The sequence below is a fragment of the Phocoena sinus genome, chromosome 16, assembly GCF_008692025.1.
Source record: "Phocoena sinus isolate mPhoSin1 chromosome 16, mPhoSin1.pri, whole genome shotgun sequence".
In the NCBI taxonomy this organism is placed as follows: Eukaryota; Metazoa; Chordata; class Mammalia; order Artiodactyla; family Phocoenidae; genus Phocoena; species Phocoena sinus.
In genome coordinates, this window is record NC_045778.1 from 73,801,672 (window position 1) to 73,822,433 (window position 20,762).

The 20,762-nt window shown below is 38.6% G+C and overlaps 1 protein-coding gene across 4 annotated transcripts in view; it reads left to right on the plus strand.

Annotated features, from left to right (window-relative positions):
• Nucleotides 1-20,762, plus strand: part of INPP5F (inositol polyphosphate-5-phosphatase F) — a 92,965-nt gene that overhangs the window by 24,203 nt on the left and 48,000 nt on the right. For all 4 annotated transcript variants that reach the window (XM_032607502.1, XM_032607503.1, XM_032607504.1 and 1 more), the window contains exon 3: nucleotides 16,290-16,426. In XM_032607502.1, the coding sequence (XP_032463393.1) occupies nucleotides 16,290-16,426 (137 nt within the window). The remainder of the gene's footprint in view (nucleotides 1-16,289; nucleotides 16,427-20,762) is intronic.

Below are 20,762 nucleotides of genomic sequence, written 5' to 3' on the forward strand. Positions count from 1 at the left end.
TCTCACAAGGCCTCTCCTTGGGGCCTGTCTCTCTCCTGGATACCTTAGCATCCTTTCAGGGTGCTAAGACGACAAGTTCCAATGTATAAGGGCTTATCAAGCCTCTGCTTGTGTCACTGAGCTTGCTAATATCCCATTGGTCTAAGGAGGTCACACATCCAAACGTAGAACTATCGTGGGAAGGGGCTTCACAAGGGTTTCCATCCCAGGAGGCTGGTTCGTTGGGGGCCACAATGCCCCAGAGCCTCTACTTTATAAACTGTAAAACAAGAGTAAAACTAACTGCCCACTTTTTTTCCTTAGGGTATTGTGAATCTCAAGTAAGATAATATACCTAAAGGTGCTTAGTAAATTATCACTATTTCATCAATTCTTTGGTTGCAAATACAAACCTATCAGTTTATGCAAACAAATTTTTATTAGGAATTCAAGGGAACAAAACCAAGAAATGGATTTGTTCAGGATCTGAGATTACTTTTGCGGCAGGTGGTATCTGACCACCACTTCCCCCCGTACAGCTCCTACAGTCTTCTCTTCTTTTGGCTGTCTCTGTTTCTGTGTTACATGGGACAGAATTTATGCATTTATGTGGTACTCAAACCAACCTCAGCCCTCAAGCCAACCAACATCTGATGTTCCCTACAACCCCTGGAGACTGACTAGCTATCTAGTTCTGACCCCTAGGGAAGAGACTTTTTGGCTTACCTTGAGCCAGGGACCTTCCCTGGTCACAAAGTTCAAACATGCCCACTGCTCTAAGCTGGATGGGCAAGCAGCGCAGGAGGGTTTGTCCTTGGCAGACAACCCAAGGTCATTTCCTACAAGCAATGTACAAATATGTTACTGGCTGATGAGTTTGATGCAGTCAAAGTATGGTCATTAGGAGGTAGCGGAGGTGTGGGCGTTTCCTATGGTCAGCCCCTGTTTACATGCACTTTCTCTCCTTGCACCACGTGCCTTTCTTTGGACCAAAAACAAGAAGCTGGTAGGCAGTGTAGATATCTGTTATATAGGATATTTTGGAAGAGGGAAAGGTGGGGAATAGAGTGAACTAGAGAAAAAAATACTAAAAAGAAGTAAAGAAGGGCAGGGAAGGTGTCTCAGTTTTTCACTCTCCTAACCTGTCCCTTTTTTTTTTCTTCCTCCTGCCCCATCACTTCTAAAGTTTGGCTGTTAAGAAAGGGTGTGGGGAGGAAGCAAAGGAAAGTTTTTTCTGGGCCCCCTGCTGTTCTTCTTCCCCTCACCCACAAGAGAACTGCAGCCGCACCCTGTGTATCACTCCACCCCCAGCTCCCACCCCCTGAGCATCCATCTTACTCTTGTCACCTTCTCTTTCTTCATCCTCTGTCCTGGGCGTGCCTCGTCTCCTTCCCTCCCTGTGTCCCATTAAAGCTCTTGCTCTGATCACACTACCACCTTGGCCGATGGGCAGTGTGTTCCTGGTATGTATTATAACCGAGAAAATCACTCCATATGCGTTTTCCTACGGGGGCATCTTACCTTCTGGGGGTAGAAGATGAGGGGAATAAAATGTCTGTACTTAAACTTTTTCTCACTGCTGTTTCCCTCCTACTTAGTCTCTACATATTAATGCACGAATTTTCTTGCCTAGTGAGATGGGAACATAAGTTTACTTGAATAGTTGTCATTGACAGTCTAAAAACGGCGTGGGTGAGCCATGGCTGTCATCAAGCTCATGGGGTGTAAGCAGTCGTGACTTAGGAACCGTTAGTAGTTGGCTAGGGCTGCTGCAGCAAAGTTCCACAGACTGGGGGGCTTAAATAGAAATTTATTTTCTTGCAGTTCTGGAGGCTTGAAGTCTAAGATCAAGGTTTCATCAGGGTTGATTTCTTCTGAGATCTCTTTCGTTGGCTTGTAGATGGCTGTCTTCTCCTTGTGTCTTCACATCATCTTCACATTGTCTTCTCTCTGTGTAGTGTCTGTCTTCAAATTTCCTCTTATAAGGACACCAGTCATATTGGATTAGAGCCCTCCCTAATGACCTCATTTAACTTACTTACACCTTTAAAGATCCCACTTTTTAGAATAGGGCCACATTCTTAGGCACTGGGGGTTAGGATTCAAACATATGAATTTTAAGGGAACATAATTCAGCCCTTAACAGGAACCTAACATCCACTGGAAAACTCACTGCAAAAGCATGTCAAGGAGAATTCCCCCCATTGCTTCTGACCCTTTGTTTTACAGTGGAATAGGCCATTCCCCAAATGTCACTGAGTAGGCACTGGCCCCAGCAGTGGACTAACCGTAAGATCACACAGTTGCCTTGGATCAGGTTACTTCATCCAAGCCTCAGTTGCCAACTATAAGACAAAGATGATGACACCTCCTAGATATGTTTATTGTAAGATTTAATAAAACTCACATGAAGTGCTTAGCATAGCTCCTGTTAATAGTAGGCATTCAATAGATGCTGGCTATTACTATTTTTTCCTTAGTTTTAAAGGTAACTTAGAGGTGTCACGTATATCACTAGAGAACCACTTAAGTTCTAGCTATACAATTTTGAACAAATTTTAAACTTAGACTTTTTTTTCCAATAATATTAATGTTTACTGAAACTAATGATACTAACATGTCACTAAAAGGTGACATGGTGGGGATTATAAAAAGTAATGTTTTTAGAAGTGAAATATTAGTAGCATTAGTGAAGGTTATATATTATAATCCATCTGCCCCTTTAGAAAAATGTGTGTTGGAAGAATTTAAAAGTATTATTTGGTTGTGGTATCCTTTGCTGATAATTGCCCTTCCTTTTAGCAAGCTGTGTCCCCAAAATTGTTCTATTAACCCTGGTGCCTAGAAAACAACAGTTTAGAACCATTAGCCTTTCTTCAGTTTGGAAGGTGTCTTCCCCAGACATTTGCAGGCAGGTGGACTTTCAGCCAGGGTCTAATGCAGCCTATTTTTGACAACCTGAAGGTGTCTGACTTTGGTTTGATCACTTGGGATTTATTAAGATGAGGAACAGAAAGTAGAAGGGACATGTAATGTGCTAAATAGATGAAGGAAAAGCAAAGCTTCATGAAAAATCATTGTCTTCTGTTCCTTGTAGTGTCCAGGGGGGAGTAAGGATGATAGTCAAATTCTTACCACAGTTGTCATTACACATTAATTTTTTGTTTTCTTCTTTTTCGTTTGTCCTCTTCCACCCAACCTCCTTCCCCAGGGTATAAGCTCCAAGACAGGGGCTATGTGTGTTTTGCTCACTGCTGTGTCCCCCTGTGCAGTGGCTATTCAAAAATATTCAACAAATAGTTATTTAATAAATATTTACGAGTGCCTATTATGTGCTGGGGGCTGCAGGATGAACAAAATTCAAAGCTTCCAGGAGCATAGAATTGAAGCCAAGAGATAGACATTAATTACCCCATCAGAATTTTATCATTAAACATAAGCTTCTGAAGAAGAAAAATGTTGGATGTTGTGAAGCACATAGCAGAGGGGCCTGACTGGTGGTAGCGGGGGCTCCTGGATGGAAGGCATCCCTGAGGAAGTGATGTCTGAGTTGAGGACTGAAATGTGTTTTCTCAATCACGGGAGTCTTTTTGCACAGCTGCTAACTCTGCCAACGACTACTCTCCTCTCATTCCCCACCCCTCACCTTGGCCCTGTCCAGATTATCATACTAATATTTCAGGCCTCAACCCAAACACCACTTCCTTAGGGATGCCTTCCATCCAGGAGATAGCTGTATCATCACAGAGCCAGGAAGAGATTGCTCGAGGCTGGAGGCTTTAAATGGATTACAAAAACTCTTTAAATTAAAATCTCCAGTAGTCCCCCCCTTATCCGTGGTTTCCCTTTCCAAAGTTTCAGTTACCTGCGGTCAGCCATGGTCCGAAAATATTAAATGGAAAATTCCAAACAATTCATAAGTTTGAAATTGCACGCCATCCCGAGCAGTGTGATGAAATCTCACCGTTCTGCTTCCTCCTGCCTGCGATGTGAATCATCCCTTTGTCCAGCTTATCCACACTGTATGCTCTCAGCCCATTAGTCACTTAGTAAGTTTTCAGTTATCAGATCGACTGTCCAGGTATCACAGTACTGTGTTCAAGTGATGCTTATTTTACTTAGTAATGATCCCAGTGTTCAAGAAAGAATGTATATAGAGGGCTCGGTTCTATCTGTGGTTTCAGGCATCCACTTGGGGTCCTGGAACCTATCCCCGGGGGATACGTGTTTTGAAGACTGAGAAGAGGATAAGCTCGTTAGGGTAAGAAATACCTGAATATAAAATGCAAAAGTATTTTCCTACGATATATTCAGAAATAGTTTGAAGAAGGAATTGTCAGGAATCCTGATTCATTTAGCAATAGAGGCTCTTAGGTTAGTAGTAATTAAGTGAATTACTACTCCTAGTATTGAGCAGCTACAGACACAGTTCACTCAAGTCGCTCCCATTCATTCAAATAGTACACACCATCTGCTGTTTCTTCACTTTTAAAGTGGTGAGGATATCTCGATCATTAAAATGCTAAAGTGTATTATGCGTATGATTTAAAAAGTTTGATTTTAGTCCGTGGCTGTCAATGGAGACCTTGCTATGACACTCAACGGCATGAAATATTTTTATACTTTAGTGATGGATGAATGGAGTGTCACCAGCATTGCCTTAGTAGTTTCCTAAAAAGCCATTAGAAAACCCCACTGCTCAAGGGCACTGGAGAAAAAGGAAGAGAAGCCTGACAGGGTCCCTGCAGAGCTCTCAGCCTCTGCTGGAGGCCTGCTTCTCAGGCACGGTCTTTAGATAGTGCTTCTGTTTAAATACGAGTTCAATTGTCTGCGTACAGTTGCCCTTGAGAGAAGTGGATTGTTTTATTGTCTACTGACAACTCATATAATAAAAACATGTAAGGATTGCGATGATGGTTGTACAACTCTAAATTCTTCAGAATCATTGACTTGTTTTACTTAAAATGAGTGATTTTTATGGTATATGAATTATATCTCAATAAAGCCATTGAAAATATTTAAGTCAGAGAATAGTTTTTGTTGTATCCTGTTGTCATTACTTCTGATTTTAACTTAATTTAAAAATTAAGTAATCTACCTTTTGGTAACAAAGGTGACTTTTTTTTTATGTAGTAAAGTTGATTTGAAGGAAGTATTTTAAAGAAACAGTGTTATTCGGGACTTCCCTGGTGGCGCAGTGGTTAAGAATCCACCTGCCAATGCAGGGGACACAGGTTCAATCCCTGGTCAGGGAAGATCCCACATGCCGCAGAGCAACTAAGCCCATGTGCCACAACTACTGAGCCTGCACTCTAGAGCCCGTGAGCCACAACTACTGAAGCCCACGTGCCACAACTACTGAAGCCCACATGCCTAGAGCCTGTGCTCTGCAACAAGAGAAGCCACCACAATGAGAAGTCCGCGCACCGCATTGAAGAGTAGCCCCCACTCGCCGCAACTAGAGAAAGCCCGCGGGCAGCAACGAAGATCCAACTCAGCCAAAAAAAAAAAAAAAAGAAACAGTATTATTCGTAACATAACATTTCTACCAAATAGTCTAAAATGTAATTTAAAAACAGTCATTTTATATTCACTTTTTCATTCATGAGGGTCTCAGAACTACTTATTTTGGAGGTAAGATTTACATTGGTGACTAGGTTCCTGGTTAATCCTTAAAAGATTCTTTAACTGTAGTTTAGCTGACCTATTCTGTTAATAGCTTTGGGTCTTGGAAGCAGGCAGCTAAGTGGTACAATTGGTTCCTTTCTTTGGCATCTTCTTGTCTCTGGTTTTTGCTTCCCTCTTCCTTTTACTCTCTTCCCAGGTACCTCGGTGCTGAATGACCCTTCCCTCCTCTCTTTGCTCCCCTCAGCCTGCTCCATTACTTTATGCTTCAGAATTTCCCATCACCTCCCTTGTCCCTGATCTGAGCTCCAATCTCCTTGGTGCAGATGGTTCCACCTCCCCGGCAGGAGCAGTACTTGAACTGGACACATGAAGGTGCCCCATAGTTCTGAGCTCTCCCAAGGGTCATCAGATAAGCATGCTGCTTAGTTCTGAGCGTACCTCTAACTGGCAGAGTTTTATATCCTCAGGCAGGGAGAAACTCTAGAGGCAAGCCAACTTGCCTCTTCTGTTTCACGATCGTTCCATTTTCTAGTTATAAATGAATTTGTTCTTAAACTCTAGTTGTTTCCCTCAGTGATCCCTATGGCAGTGATATTAAAAGTTTTTTTTACTCCATAAAGAGAAGAGGCTTGTTAAGGTAAGATTGACTGACTGACTGTATGGGCCAGCTATAAACGTGCTTCCTATATTTATTTCCTCCTTTATATTCTTATTGAACATTTTGAAGTGATTACAATCAAATTATTATCAGGTCTAATTGTGTTTAAGAAAGAAGATTCTTGGTTCTTGGCTATCAGGTTTTTTACAGCTGGTAGGCTTGGGTCCCTTCATGCACAGGGGCCAATCACCTCCAACCTTGAAGCATACTTATGTCACCCCCCAAAGCAGTAATTTATCTTCATGATGATAAACCTTCATCATAAATAAAAATCCCAGTTATATTTAGTATGCCTGGGTTTAATAGGTAGGAAAGTATGTAATATATTAACATTTTAAATAAACGTGTAAGAAAACATCTTAGCACTTTAGGAAGATAAAGATATAGTTATCTGGAAAATGTACTTTTTATTTTTATAATGTTGACTTTTTAAATTTTTATTTTATTTTATTTATTTTTGGCTGCGTTGGGTCTTCATTGCTGTGCACGGGCTTTCTCTAGTTGCAGCGAGCGGGGGCTACTCTTCGTTGTGGTGCGCGGGCTTCTCATTGCGGTGGCTTCTCTTGTTGCAGAGCACGGGCTCTAGGCGCGCGGGCTTCAGTAGTTGTGGCCGGCAGGCTCTAGAGCACAGGCTCAGTAGTTGTGGCACACGGGCTTAGTTGCTCCGCGGCATGTGGGATCTTCCCTGACCAGGGCTCGAACCCGTGTCCCCTGCATTGGCAGGCAGATTCTTAACCACTGTGCCACCAGGGAAGTCCCCACTTTTTATTTTTTGTTTGGCCGCACCATGCAGCTTGTGGGATCTCAGTTCCCCAACCAGGGATTGAACTCGTGCCCTCAGCAGTGAAAGCATGGTGTCCTAACCAGGACTGCCAGGGAACTCCCTAGAAAATGTACTTTTATATAGAAACTCATTTTGCCCATGGATACTCTGTAAGTTAGACTTTTATAGTTTTCTAGGACTATTATAAATAGAAAAGACTTTATATTTTTATGGCGTATAATAGATTATTTCATTTTATGGCAGGTCATTATTAAGGATTTTATTATTAGGATGAATTTAAATTCATAGGTTAAGCTGAAGATGCTTCTGATTCCACCATTTGGTACCTTTGAAATGGAGCCTAGTAAGTGTACCTCTTGCCCTAGATGCTGTTCTTATGACTCATTGTCAGTTTTCTATATACCCAGACTTAGGAAACTTTAGTAGGCAACAGAACGACCCATCAAGAAACACTGAGTAGTTACTATGCTTGGAAAATGAACAAATTAATAATTGGCTCTTTGGTCACTGAGAGTATTAGAAGCCCAATATGATGTACTTTGAAAAAAATAGCTCTGGTGTGCTGGTACTGTTACTTGTATTTCTACTTACCTGATGTGTAATGGTGTACGTTGCTCCCTGAAATATATTCAAAGATGTATAGTGCTCTATTTCCATTAGGAAAAGAAAGCATTTTTCTTAATGTAGTTTTAAAAAATAGAAATAACCTTAAATATAAAGCAAAAAATTATATTAAACATACCATGAATCCATATCTTTTAGTAGAAATTTAAATTCGTGCATAAGTTTGCATAAAACCTATAGACTTATGCTCATATTCATTTAAAAGTACTAAATGGCCAATTAATAGCTTATGCAATAGGTATCAATGAAGTAGGTTTTATGCACACATTGGACTGAATTTAAATTCCTACCAAAGATTTGTTTTTTAAAAAAAAGAAAAGCAGGATCCTTCAAACTGGAACATAATTTATCTTGAGATAAGCCGTTAAGACATTACCCAATTATTAGAGTCTCTTAAAATGCATAGTGTGTTAATATATTATATAACGGATCATTTAACGATACTTCATACATTTTAAAAAATGAGATCAAGAGAAACTAGACAGATTGTTTCTGACAGCAAGAGACTAGCAGTACTTGAAGAGATAATAGCCAAGAATTTTCGAAAACTAACTATAAATACAAGTCACAATGTCAAGAAATACTTTGTACTGCAAAGGAAAAAATAAAAAGAAAACCACGCTTAGGCACCTTGTAGTAAAACTGATGAAAACTAAAGGCAAAGAAAACATCCTAAAGCAGCCAGAGAAAAACCACACATTAAATTTAAGGGCATTCAATCAGCCTTGATAGGAACAATGGAAGCTGGAAGACAGTGGAATGCTGTCTTCAAAGTGCCTGTCTAGAATTTTATACCTTCAAAAATTAAGGAAAAAAAGACATTTTGAGCCAAACAGAGAATTTGTCATCAGCAGTATCTGCACTAAAAGAAATACTAAGAATTCTTCAGGTAAAAGGAACATGATTCCAGATGGGAGTGTGGAGTTGTAGGAAGGAGTGAAGTTCAGTGGAAAGAGTAAATGTGTTGGTAAATTTAAATAAAGTTGGCTTTATATGAGGTTTAAAATTAACGCAGAATGAAAACACACAACAATAATAGTAACAATAGTGAGTTAGAAAGGGCTGGTGTTCTAAGGTCCTTTCACTGTCCAGGAACTGTCAAAAATACTAATTTACATTAGGCTTTTGTAAGTTAGGGCTTGTATTATCAGACCCTACAATATAACCACTAATAGCATAATAAAAGATTGTAAAAACCTAATAAAGGGGGAAATGGAATAATAATAATTTTAACACTTAATAATCCAAAAGAAGGCAAGAAAAGAAAGCATGTAGAACAGGTGGGACAAATGGTAAGACGGTAGAATGATTCTTTTTTTTTTTTTAGAATGATTCTTAAGTTTATCAACAATTACATTACATACAAATGGACTTAGTACTCAGTTAAAAAACAAAGCTTTTCATAATGGAAAAGCAATAAAATTCATCTACAAGCTGCTTTTAAGACAAATATCTTAGTTATATGTATATGTATATAGAATGGTCCAAAGTAAAAGGATAGAAAAAAAAGAGAAACCAAGCAAATGCTAACCTACTGAAAAATAATGTGTCTATCCCAATATCAAAACAGACTTTAAGGCAAGAAGCATAAAGAAGATATACATTTCAAAAATAGCAAAAGTTCAAGTCACCAGAAAGATATAGCAATTTTAAATTTGTACACACCTAAGGCTTAAAATATAAAAAGAGCAATGAGTCATTTGCCTTAAATTTATTAGACTGTCAACTTGAAATGGCAGAGAAACATATGAGTATTCTTATTATCAGCTTGACACAGAAGAAAGGAAAGGTGAGCCAACTATAATCCCCCTTCCTAATTCTCTTTTTTCCTTCTTAAGGACACATCTCCATTCTCTGATTCATCTGGTGCAAATGCAGACTCCGAGCATTTATTAGAGGCATAATCTACAGACGCTCTTCAAGAATTTAAATATTTGTTATTTGAATATTATGTTACAACTTCAGAGTATGTAGTAACCACCTGGGTTAGTATTTATTGGCATGCGGGTATAATTATAAATTCTATTGTGCTGATTTCGAGTGTTAAGGCAGCAGGGTTCTCTCTGCTTTGTCATTTCCCAGCTTCTCCTGTTGGACACTCCAGGTGACGTGGACCTAGGAGAGGTGAAGGAAGTGCTTTGTCCTCAGGAATATAGTCTGCAGGATTGGGGCAAGCTAAAGGAGGAAAACATGTGAGAGTCATTATCAGATCCACCTTCTTTTTTATTTTTGCCTTTGGTTGTAACGTGAATGTTTATAGAGAGACACAGAGAAACTGGAAAGTGTCCAAAAGAGCAGTGAAAACAGAACCTTTGTATGCTACAAAAGTAAATAAATAAGTTTTTTTTTCTCTAAAAGAATTAAGTCTTAAAAAAAAAATCCCATTGAACCAGTTCAAATCAGAACCAGTCTTTGGAAAAGGTGAGCCAGAAGAAAAATATCAGAAAAGCAAAATCATTTTCACACAAATACTTCATTCACTTCAAGTGTCTGGCCCACAGAATATGTACTGCCTATGTATTTCTATCACTAGGGGCTCTTTTAGTTGAATCTCACTTAACCTGTTTGCCAGATTAACCAACATGCCTTACTGCCTCTGCAGAGTCTGTTGGTAGATGCATTGGATGCTCTGAAGGCCGGGGGAGACTGGGTGGGAAGCCCTCTCTCTTCTGGTGGATCGTGTTTATTTCCAATCCTGTTCATACTTGTTTTACTCGATATTGTAATTACATAATTAAATAAGCCCATCAACTATGCGTATTGATACAAAAAGAAAGACTTCCTGTTTCTATGAAGGCTAAATTGAATGCTTTGGAAAGACTAGATAAAGCTGTGTTGCATCAAAAGAAAAAAAAAAGGTAAATTACACCACCAAATACTTATTAGGGGCTCATTCTCAAAGAATGTGGGAATTTAGTTCCCCAACCAGGGATCATCGAACCAGTGCCCCATGTAATGGAAGCGCAGAGTCCTAACTACTGGACCACCAGGAAATTCCCTAAATTATGTATGTTTAAAAGGTCATTGTTAAACTCTCAAGTAAGATTAAAAGGACTAATGCCAACAATGGTAACCAATTGCTCTCCTAGTCTCTGCTAGTCTCCTTATATGAGAGAACTCACAAGGTGGGGTTTGGATTAGATTTAAAGAATTGCCATGGAGTGGGGAACAATGGTCAAAGGGAACATTAATTGTATATGTAATGTTTACATTTTTAAACAAATGGAATGTATTCCTTTATTTCCTATTGAATTAACATTAATAAAAATGAAAAGGATTGCTAGACGTTCATTGTTGGATCAAATGCTTATCTTTTCTATATGTCAGTAGGATGGATAGTCATGTTGAGAAATATGTAAGATGCAGTACTTCCTAGAGGTGAGGTCATGAGTAGGGAGAAAAGATTTTCATCCAATTTTAGGAAAAAAAAATTTTAAATGAAAATCTTTATCCTGCCATTACTTATCCTCTTTTAACTGAGTCAGTTATTGTATAGGGCAAGCAATTGAATCTTTTCCACGACTATTGTTTTAGTTTGCCCTAACTGGGCATGCTTTTCAAGATAATCACTTCCTAATCAGTTTTCTTATCTTGCTGGGGAAGTCAGATTTTCCTGTCTGTCTTTTCCTGAAGGAGTCAGGGTTACAAAATTGACCTTTTTTCCCATTGTAAAATGTTTAAAAAGTTGAAAAAATATCTTTATGCTGAAAGACCTTGCTAGACTAAATTACCTTTGACACATGGTTGTACCGCATATCCAGGTTTCAGTGTGGCAGCTTTTTTTTTTTTTTTTTTTTAGAAGATGTTGGGGGTAGGAGTTTATTAATTAATTAATTTATTTTTGCTGTGTTGGGTCTTCGTTTCTGTGCGAGGGCTTTCTCTAGTTGTGGCAAGTGGGGGCCACTCTTCATCGCGGTGCGCGGGCCTCTCACTAGCGCGGCCTCTCTTGATGTGGAGCACAGGCTCCAGATACGCAGGCTCAGCAGTTGTGGCTCACGGGCGTAGTTGCTCCGCGGCATGTGGGATCTTCCCAAACCAGGGCTCGAACCGGTGTCCCCTGCATTAGCAGGCAGATTCTCAACCACTGCGCCACCAGGGAAGCCCCCATTGTGTGGCAGCTTTAATTGAGCCAAGTTTCTTCTGCTGGTGGGTGATATAAATTAATGCAGTAACCTGCATTTGTGCTTTTAAAAACTTTATTACAAAACTATACCTGACTGGATACTGGGATTGCTAAACAGTAGTGATGCTATATATCAATACTTTTACCTTTTTCTTGGCTTAAAGCACAAACTAGAGAAAATATATTTGGATCATTTAACCCTGTAACTAACATGCTCATTCTTGCCGAACTTCCAGGCTTCTATGTGTTTATTATTGTGTTTTGTTTCACCTAAGGCAAAATAATTACAGGAATACATATTGCTATTTCTCATGAGGTTTTTTGTTTGTTTTGTTTTGTTTTCTAGGGGCAGCCTAGAAATATCTTAGTGTCCAATTCAAATTTTTCATTTTCTTTCCATTATGATTTTAATGTTCCTTTGAACACTGTTTCAAATACCTGTGTCTCTGTGTTTGACAGGAAATACACTTTTTAGTTTTTTTCATTTTAATTAATTAATTAATTTATTTATTTATTTATGGCTGCGTTGGGTCCTCATTGCTGAGTGCAGGCTTTCTCTAGTTGCGGTGAGCGGGGGCTACTCTTCCTTGTGGTGCACGGGCTTCTCATTGCGGTGGCTTCTCTTGTTGCGAAGCACGGGTTCTAGGTGCGTGGGCTTCAGTAGTTGTGGCACGCAGGCTCAGTAGTTGTGGCTCACGGGCTCTAGAGTGCAGGCTCAATAGTTGTGGCGTATGGGCTCAGTTGCTCCATGGCATGTGAGAATCTTCTCGGACCAGGGCTCGAACCCATGTCCCCTGCATTGGCAGGCGTATTCTTAATCACTGCGCCACCAGGGAAGCCCACTTTTTAGTTTTTTACTCTCTGCTCTGGTAGATAAGACTCCTAACAAGTTCTTTTGTTCTTTAGAAGGAGTTTTTTTAAAAAAATGATTGAGACGTAGTTCACACACCATAAAATTCACTCTTAAATTACAATTCAGTGGTGTTTAGTATCATCATAAGGTTGTACAACCATCACCACTATCTAATTCCAGGACATTTTCATCATCCCACCTTACTTAGATTATAACTAGTAAATATTAATTTCCTTATCTATCTTACTCTTAGTTTTTTTGTTTTGATCAGTGTGTAAGACTGAAAACAGTAAGACAGGAAACTGTGTATTAAAAGACTTACGAGATTTTAACCCAGTGCAATTTGTAGAGCTGGTTGGAAGTCAACTACAAAAAGACATTTTTATTCATGGTCCCCACACTCCCAGCATCTAAATTATTTCAAAGCGGATTCCAGATATTTTTCTGCAGATACTTCAGTATGTATTTCACCACTAATTATTGACACACCATGCTTTCCCCCTCTTTATTATCATTTACTAGATGCCCATATTTACGTGGGTCTGCGTCTGTCTTCTCTGTTCTTTTCTAATATTCATTTGTCCATTCTTGTACTGGCACCACGTTGTTTTATTTACCATAGGTTTATCATATGTTTTGCTACCTGGTAAACATTAGCTCTTAGTAATAATAACAGGAATTATAAAAATTATTTAGTCCGCATAGATACTCTTCGAAATAGGTGGTTTTATCCCATTCTACAGATGAGAAAACCAAGAATTGGAGCAGTTTAGTATTAAGCTGAAGTACATGATAAATAAATAAGGCAGCTAAAATTTGAGTCTGAGTCCTGACCTCAAAGTCCAGAACACTGAGGCTTTTCTGAAAAGGGAAAGCTACTGTTTACAAAATTTTTTCTCTTTTGTTTGAGATCATTTACATGATGTTTTCTCAGATTTAGTCTTCATTATAATTCCTCAGGCATATTGAACTTAAGTTTCTTTATAGAATTTTATGTAATTTTTTTTATAGAAGCACCTCAGTTTTTCAGTTTCTGTGTATGAGTTTAGCTAGCTAAACTCTAAAAATATGCGTATTTTTTTAAAAATGTATTTGAGTTTGTAAGTTGAATTTCAGTATTGACAATACCAATGTTTTTGTGGAAAAAAGCATGCCTTTCGTTTCCCAAGTGAGTCTATGTGTGGGGTAAAACCTCTGTGTTTGAAATTTAGTATTTTTATATTTTTGGTACTATACCATTAGATGGCTTATTGGAAAGACATTTATTACATTTGATTGTGCACGTTGTGTTTTTGTCATTGCTGTAATTTCTTAAAATCGCAATTCTTAATGTTAATATGAAAGCAAGAAGGCATAAACTGGGAAGAGGGCTTCCTAATGTTGGCTTGTCTGATCATCTGCCAACACTACATTGTTCAGTGTAAAATAGAAATTATTCCTGTGAGGTTAAGAGACCTGTGGTAAGAATTTCTTTTTATTCAGCAGACTGTATTAGCATTCAACAGTTTATTATGTATTATGTGCTTTATTTATTTTGTGTTAGGTTTATTGTGTGTTAGGTGCTTGGTAACCTTAATCTGTGCCTGACGTACTTCCCAGCACATGGTAGGTCCTTGGTTAAAGTTTAATGATATTAATGAAATGACCTGCAAAAGCCTTGAAACTTTGGAGTAGATTTCTACCCTATTTTATAAAGAACTATGAAACGTTTCCAAATTCTTGCATTTATGAAATGCTTTGAGCACATCTCCAGAGCACTTTCCCTCAAATGAGAGTTGACTAATATTTGGGGGGAAAATGGGGGAAATTAAAATACTATATATCTTTTAAAAAATATTTTTTCATAAGGGGAATATATATCCATCATGCTATTTTTCTATAGTAAGAAATTCCTGAAACACTGTTTCAATTATTTTTATTTTTGGTACTAATTAGGTAGTATTTTTAAAGGGTGTAGAGTCTCATAAAATGAAAAATTGCTTTTGGATGCTGTCTTTCATAGACCATTTCTCAGTTAAATAGAAATCTTTTGTGAGAAGTAGAAATTTGGATTGGAAACATAACTATTGGGCCTCTAGGTGTTTTCTTTCCTTTCTTTCTTGTAATTATTAAATACTTCTTTCATTTGTTTTACACCCCTCCCCCACTTTCTTCAATATATTTACTTATTTGCTCAGTCCTAGTGTACACATGAAGTAGTTTTGGAATTGCTAACTCATACTCTTCTGAAAAATAATTCACTAACCAGAGTACAATATTGTATACAGTTCTTTTTGTCTTTATCCTTGCAAAATACTGTTTTCCAAAGTTATTTAGATTAGTTTATTTCTTCCTTATCTCCTACATTATGGTTACGTTTTCCATTTGTAACAGAGTTGGGTTACTCTTTGCATTTTGTTTTGGGTTCCCTTCACATTCTGGTTAATTTGAACTACTTGTTTTTGAGGGGATGTGAAACATTACCATGATTCTAAGAGTCAGAACTACATGAAAGGGTATACTTTGAGAGATGTCATCCCCCTGATCCCTTTTATCCCATTCCTGTTTTCTCTTCCTTCCATGTCATTTCCACCTACTCCTTGTTCAGTAACCAATCTCATTAATTTCTCATTTCTCTTTCCTCTTTTTTTTTGTACAAATGAGCAGATATGTGCATATTTTCTCATCTTTCTTACAGAAAGGGTGGCACACTCTAGATACTCTTTTGTGCTTAGATTTAATACTATATCTTATTATGTAATACCCTTATTGTATATTAATAATATCCAGTTTATCCCCTTAATATATCTAGGAATCACTTCTTATCAGTTTACAGAATGCTTTTTTACAGCTGCATAGTACTCTACTGCATAGATGTGCCATAGTTTATTCAGCCATTCTCCTATGTCTGGGCATTCTAGTTGTTTCCAGTATTTTACAGTTGTAAACTGCTGCAATGAATAGATTTGAGTATGTGTACTTTTGTGTTGTTGAGGTGTGTCTTCAGGGTAAATTCACAAGAGTGGGATTGCTAGGTTAAAAGGTAAGTGTGTATGTTTTATTATTAGTTATCACAAAATTTCCCTCCAGAAAAGTTGTGTGCGTTTGTATTCCCACCAGCACTAGGAGAGTGCCTGGTTCCCGCAGCCTGGCCAGCGAATGTGCTGTCATACTTTTTTATTATCCCCAAGCTGATGGGTGAGAATGGTATTGCAACATTTTAATTTACATCTCCATTGAAAATCTTTTCATACATTTAAGGGTCATTTTTATATCTTTGTTGTGCTCTAAAAGGTACCAGTCCACGGCCTGTTAGGAACCGGGCCACGCAACAGGGTGAGCGGGGCGGGGAGGAGGGGGGAGCAGGTAAAGCTTCATCTGCCGCTCCCCATCGCTTGCATTACTGCTTGAACCATTGCTCGCGTTGCTACCTGAACCGTCCCCCCCACCGCTCACATTACCACCTGAACCACACCCCAACCCGCCTCGGCCGTGGAAAAATTGTCTTCCACAAAACCAGTCCCTGGTGCCTAAAAGGTTGGGGACTGCTGCTTTAAAGGGTTGTATCTTTTGCACACTGTGTTTGATTATTCACCTTCAGCTTGCCGGGACAGTACCACTTTATAGAAGCCAGACATTAAATATGACTTTTCTCTTTCAGATCTACCATGGTGGCTTATTTTAATTCGGCAGAAAGCTTTGGTGGGCAAACTTCCAGGAGACCATGAGGTCTGTAAAGTTACCAAAATTGCTGTGCTATCACTTTCTGAAATGGAACCTCAGGATCTTGAGCTAGAGGTAAGGTAAAGTCTCAGGAAATTTTATGGAAACTTGATGTAGATGTAATGGCAACTATGGGGATTTGGTTTAATAGACCAGAATCGTAGAGTTTTAGAGCTGGATAATATCTTTAGAGTAATTTAATCCTGTGGTTTTTAAGCCTCACTTTGGTAGTGGAACCTTTGTTTTAAAATCTGTGAAATCCAGTATATAAAATGCATAGAAGCCAGAGCTGCTTTTGTTGAGGTAGTGATAGGAGAAGAGGGGTTCCTTGGGGCCCTGCCTACTTGGCTTCTGCTGGAAGCCACCTTCTGTTTCTAGGGATCCCTAAGACTCTGCATAGCATAGTTCAAAAACTGGTTTGGGGTAGGGGAAGTCAAGAAGGTGAGATTTAACTTTTATTATATCTTTTATCTATATTTCTTGAAATTTCTCTCATGCTATATTTCTCTTGTAGTTTCTGTCTTTTTTCATTTCTAATTTTATTGATTTGAGTCCTCTCCCTCTTTTTCTTGATGAGTCTGGCTAATGGTTTATCCATTTTGTTTATCTTCTCAAAGAACCAGCTTTTAGTTTTATTGATCTTTGCTATTGTTTTATTTCTATTTCACTTATTTCTGCTCTGTTCTTTATGATTTCTTTCCTTCTGCTAACTTTTGGTTTTGTTTGTTCTTCTTTCTCTAGTTCCTTTAGGTGTAAGGTTAGATTGTTTATTTGAGATTCTTCTTGTTTCTTGAGGTAGGCTTGTATAGCTCTAAACTTCCCTCTTAGAACTGCTTTTGCTGCATCCCATAGGTTTTGGATCATTGTGTTTTCATTGTCATTTGTCTCTAGATATTTTTTGATTTCCTCTTTGATTTCTTCAGTGATCTCTTGGTTATTTAGTAACGTATTGTTTAGCCTCCATGTGTTGGTGTTTTTTATGTGTTTTTCCCTGTAATTCATTTCTAATCTCATAGCGTTGTGGTCAGAAAAGATGCTTGAAATGATTTTAGTTTTCTTGAATTTACCGTGGCTTGATTTGTGACCCAAGATGTGATCTATCCTGGGGGATGTTCTGTGTGCAGTTGAGAAGAAAGTGTAATCTGCTGTTTTTGGATGGAAGGTTCTATAAATATCAATTAAATCTATCTGGTCTGTTGTGTCATTTAAAGCTTGTGTTTCCATATTAATTTTCTGTTTGGATGATCTGTCCATTGGTGTAAGTGAGGTGTTAAAGTCCCCCATTATTATTGTGTTACTGTCGATTTCCTCTTTTATAGCTGTTAGCAGTTGCCTTATGTATGGAGGTGCTCCTATGTTGGGTGCATATATATTTATAATTGTTATATCTTCTTGGATTGATCCCTTGATCATTATGTAGTGTCCTTCCTTGTCTCTTGTAACATTCTTTATTTTAAAGTCTATTTTATCTGATATGAGTACTGCTACTCCAGCTTTCTTTTGATTTCCATTTGCATGGAATATCTTTTTCCATCCCCTCACTTTCAGTCTGTATGTGTCCCTAGGTCTGAAGTGGGTCTCTTGTAGACAGCATATAGATGGGTCTTGTTTTTGTATCCATTCAACCAGTCTATGTCTTTTGGTTGGAGCATTTAATCCATTCACGTTTAAGGTAATTATCGATATGTATGTTCCTATGACCATTTTCTTAATTGTTTTCGGTTTGTTTTTGTAGGTCCTTTTCTTCTCTTCTGCTTCCCACTTAAGTTCCTTTAGCACTTGTTGTAGAGCTGGTTTGGTGGTGCTGAATTCTTTTAGCGTTTGCTTGTCTGTAAAGCTTTTGATTTCTCCATTGAATCTGAATGAGATCCTTGCTGGGTAGAGTAATCTTGGTTGTAGGTTCTTCCCTTTCATCACTTTAAGTATATCATGCCACTGCCTTCTGGCTTGTAGAGTTTCTGCTGAGAAATCAGCTGTTAACCTTATGGGAGTTCCCTTGTATGTTATGTGTCGTTTTTCCCTTGCTGCTTTCAATAATTTTTCTTTGTCTTTAATTTTTGCCAGTTTGATTACTATGTGTCTCGGCGGGTTTCTCCTTGGGTTTATCCTGTATGGGACTCTCTGCACTTCCTGGACTTGGGTGGCTATTTCCTTTCCCATGTTAGGGAAGTTTTCGACTATAATCTCTTCAAATATTTTCTCAGGTCCTTTCTCTCTGTCTTCTCCTTCTGGGACCCCTATAATGCGAATGTTGTTGACTTTAATGTTGTCCCAGAGGTCTCTTAGGCTGTCTTCATTTCTTTTCATTCTTTTTTCTTTATTCTGTTCCGCAGCAGTGAATTCCACCATTCTGTCTTGCAGGTCACTTATCCGTTCTTCTGCCTCAGTTATTCTGCTATTGACTCCTTCTAGTGTAGTTTTCATTTCAGATATTGTATTCATCTCTGTTTGTTTGTTCTTTAATTCTTCTAGGTCTTTGTTAAACATCTCTTGCATCTTCTCGATCTTTGCCTCCATTCTTTTTCCAAGGTCCTGTATCATCTTCACTATCATTATTCTGAATTCTTTTTTCTGGAAGGTTGCCTATCTCCACTTCATTTAGTTGTTTTTCTGGGGTTTTATCTTGTTCCTTCATCTGGTACGTAGCCCTCTGCCTTTTCATCTTGTCTGTCTGTGAATGTGGTTTTTGTTCCACAGGCTGCAGGATTGTAGTTCTTCTTGCTTCTGCTGTCTGCCCTCTGGTGGATGAGGCTATCTGAGAGGCTTGTGCAGGTTTCCTGATGGGAGGGACTCCTTTTTCTTTTTTTTTTGAAGAAAGAAAAACCACTGATCTTGTAAGACTTTTTCATTTTCCAAGAGGAAATCAAGCCTTCAAATACAGTGACTTAGGGCCAAGATAATGAATTTGCCCAGGGCCAGTGTTTGTCTCCACACTGTGCCTGCCACCGCCTGGCTGAAGTAACCCATGAAAGCATTTGTATCATGCCTGCTGTCAGTGTGGGGATGTGACATCTAGGGATGTCATCACTCTGTCATAGTCCTAGCCTATTTTGGTCACTGTGTGATGTGCCAGACAGGCCCTGAGGGTTAAATGGATTATCATATTTAACCCTTTGGACTATCCTGTAAAGTAGGCACTGTTACAGTCCATGTTGTACAGGTGAAGAAAGAAGGCTTGGAGAGGAGGTAATCACACCTGGACTCAGGCCATCTGGTCCTGTATCACTCTGCTGACCTTGCCTCCCTGTTACCTGAATAGCAGGTAACAGGTAACATAGTTCCCACTACCCCACAGCTCAATACGTGTTTTTCTAAGGTGAGTTGTTAGGAAGAAAGTTTGGGGACAGGGTTAAATTGTTTAAAAAAATAAGTACAGAGATACCTCAGAGACATTGTGGGTTTAATTCCAGACCACTGCAAGAAAGCAAATATCATAATAACGTGATTCACATGAATCTTTGTTTCTCAAGCATAGAAAAGTTGTGTTTATACTGTGGTCTATTAAGTGTGCAAGGACATTATGCCTAAAAAAATAATGTACATACCTTAATTTTAAAATACCATTGCTAAAAAAAACGCTAACCACCATCTCAGTTTTTGGTGAGTCAGTCTTTTTGCAATAACATCAAAGGTCACTGATCACAGATCACTATAACGAATATAATAATGATGAGAAAGTTTGAAATTGTGAAAATTAACAAAATGTGGCACAGAGACATGAAGTGAGCAAATGCTGTTGGAAAATCCTGCCAATAGACTTGTTTGATGTAAGGTTGCCACAAACCTTTAATTTGTTAAAAAAAAAAAAAACACGAAAAAAAAATATCTGCGAAGCACAGTAAAATGGGTATGACTGTGACAATATAGTTATTTTTATGCTGGAAGTTTGACAATCTAATTTTAAGAAACAAGCATTAAAATGGACTTAGGAGGACATTGATATTCTATTTGTTGCAAGTATCAAAAGAGATTAGAGTACTTCTTATTTCCTTTAATCGGTACTAGAGATGGAATACTAATACTATTGCTGATCTGAGACAAGTACCTTAGGTGGCAATTGGGCCTATTAAAAACAGGTATTGGAAAGTTTTGTTTGCATTTTATTCTAGTGAAGAACAGCCAGACTAAAAAAATTGTGTCAGTTTGCTAAGCTAATAAACTGTGTCCTTTGGATGACTGCTGACAAATTGAAAGGTCAGTGTGGCTTCTTGTCACCAGCCTTTGCCTTGAGGGCGAGCACCCCTTGGGCAGCATGCTGGTTTGAGCATTAAGCCTGGGGGTCCTGGCAGTTAGAGTTAGAGCAAGAAACAGCTTATCCAGCTCCTTGGTCACCTGCTAGTCATCAGTTTGCACATCTAGTACTCCCAACCCTGGGGAAATGAGCTGTCCTCATTGGAGAACTGGAGCTAGA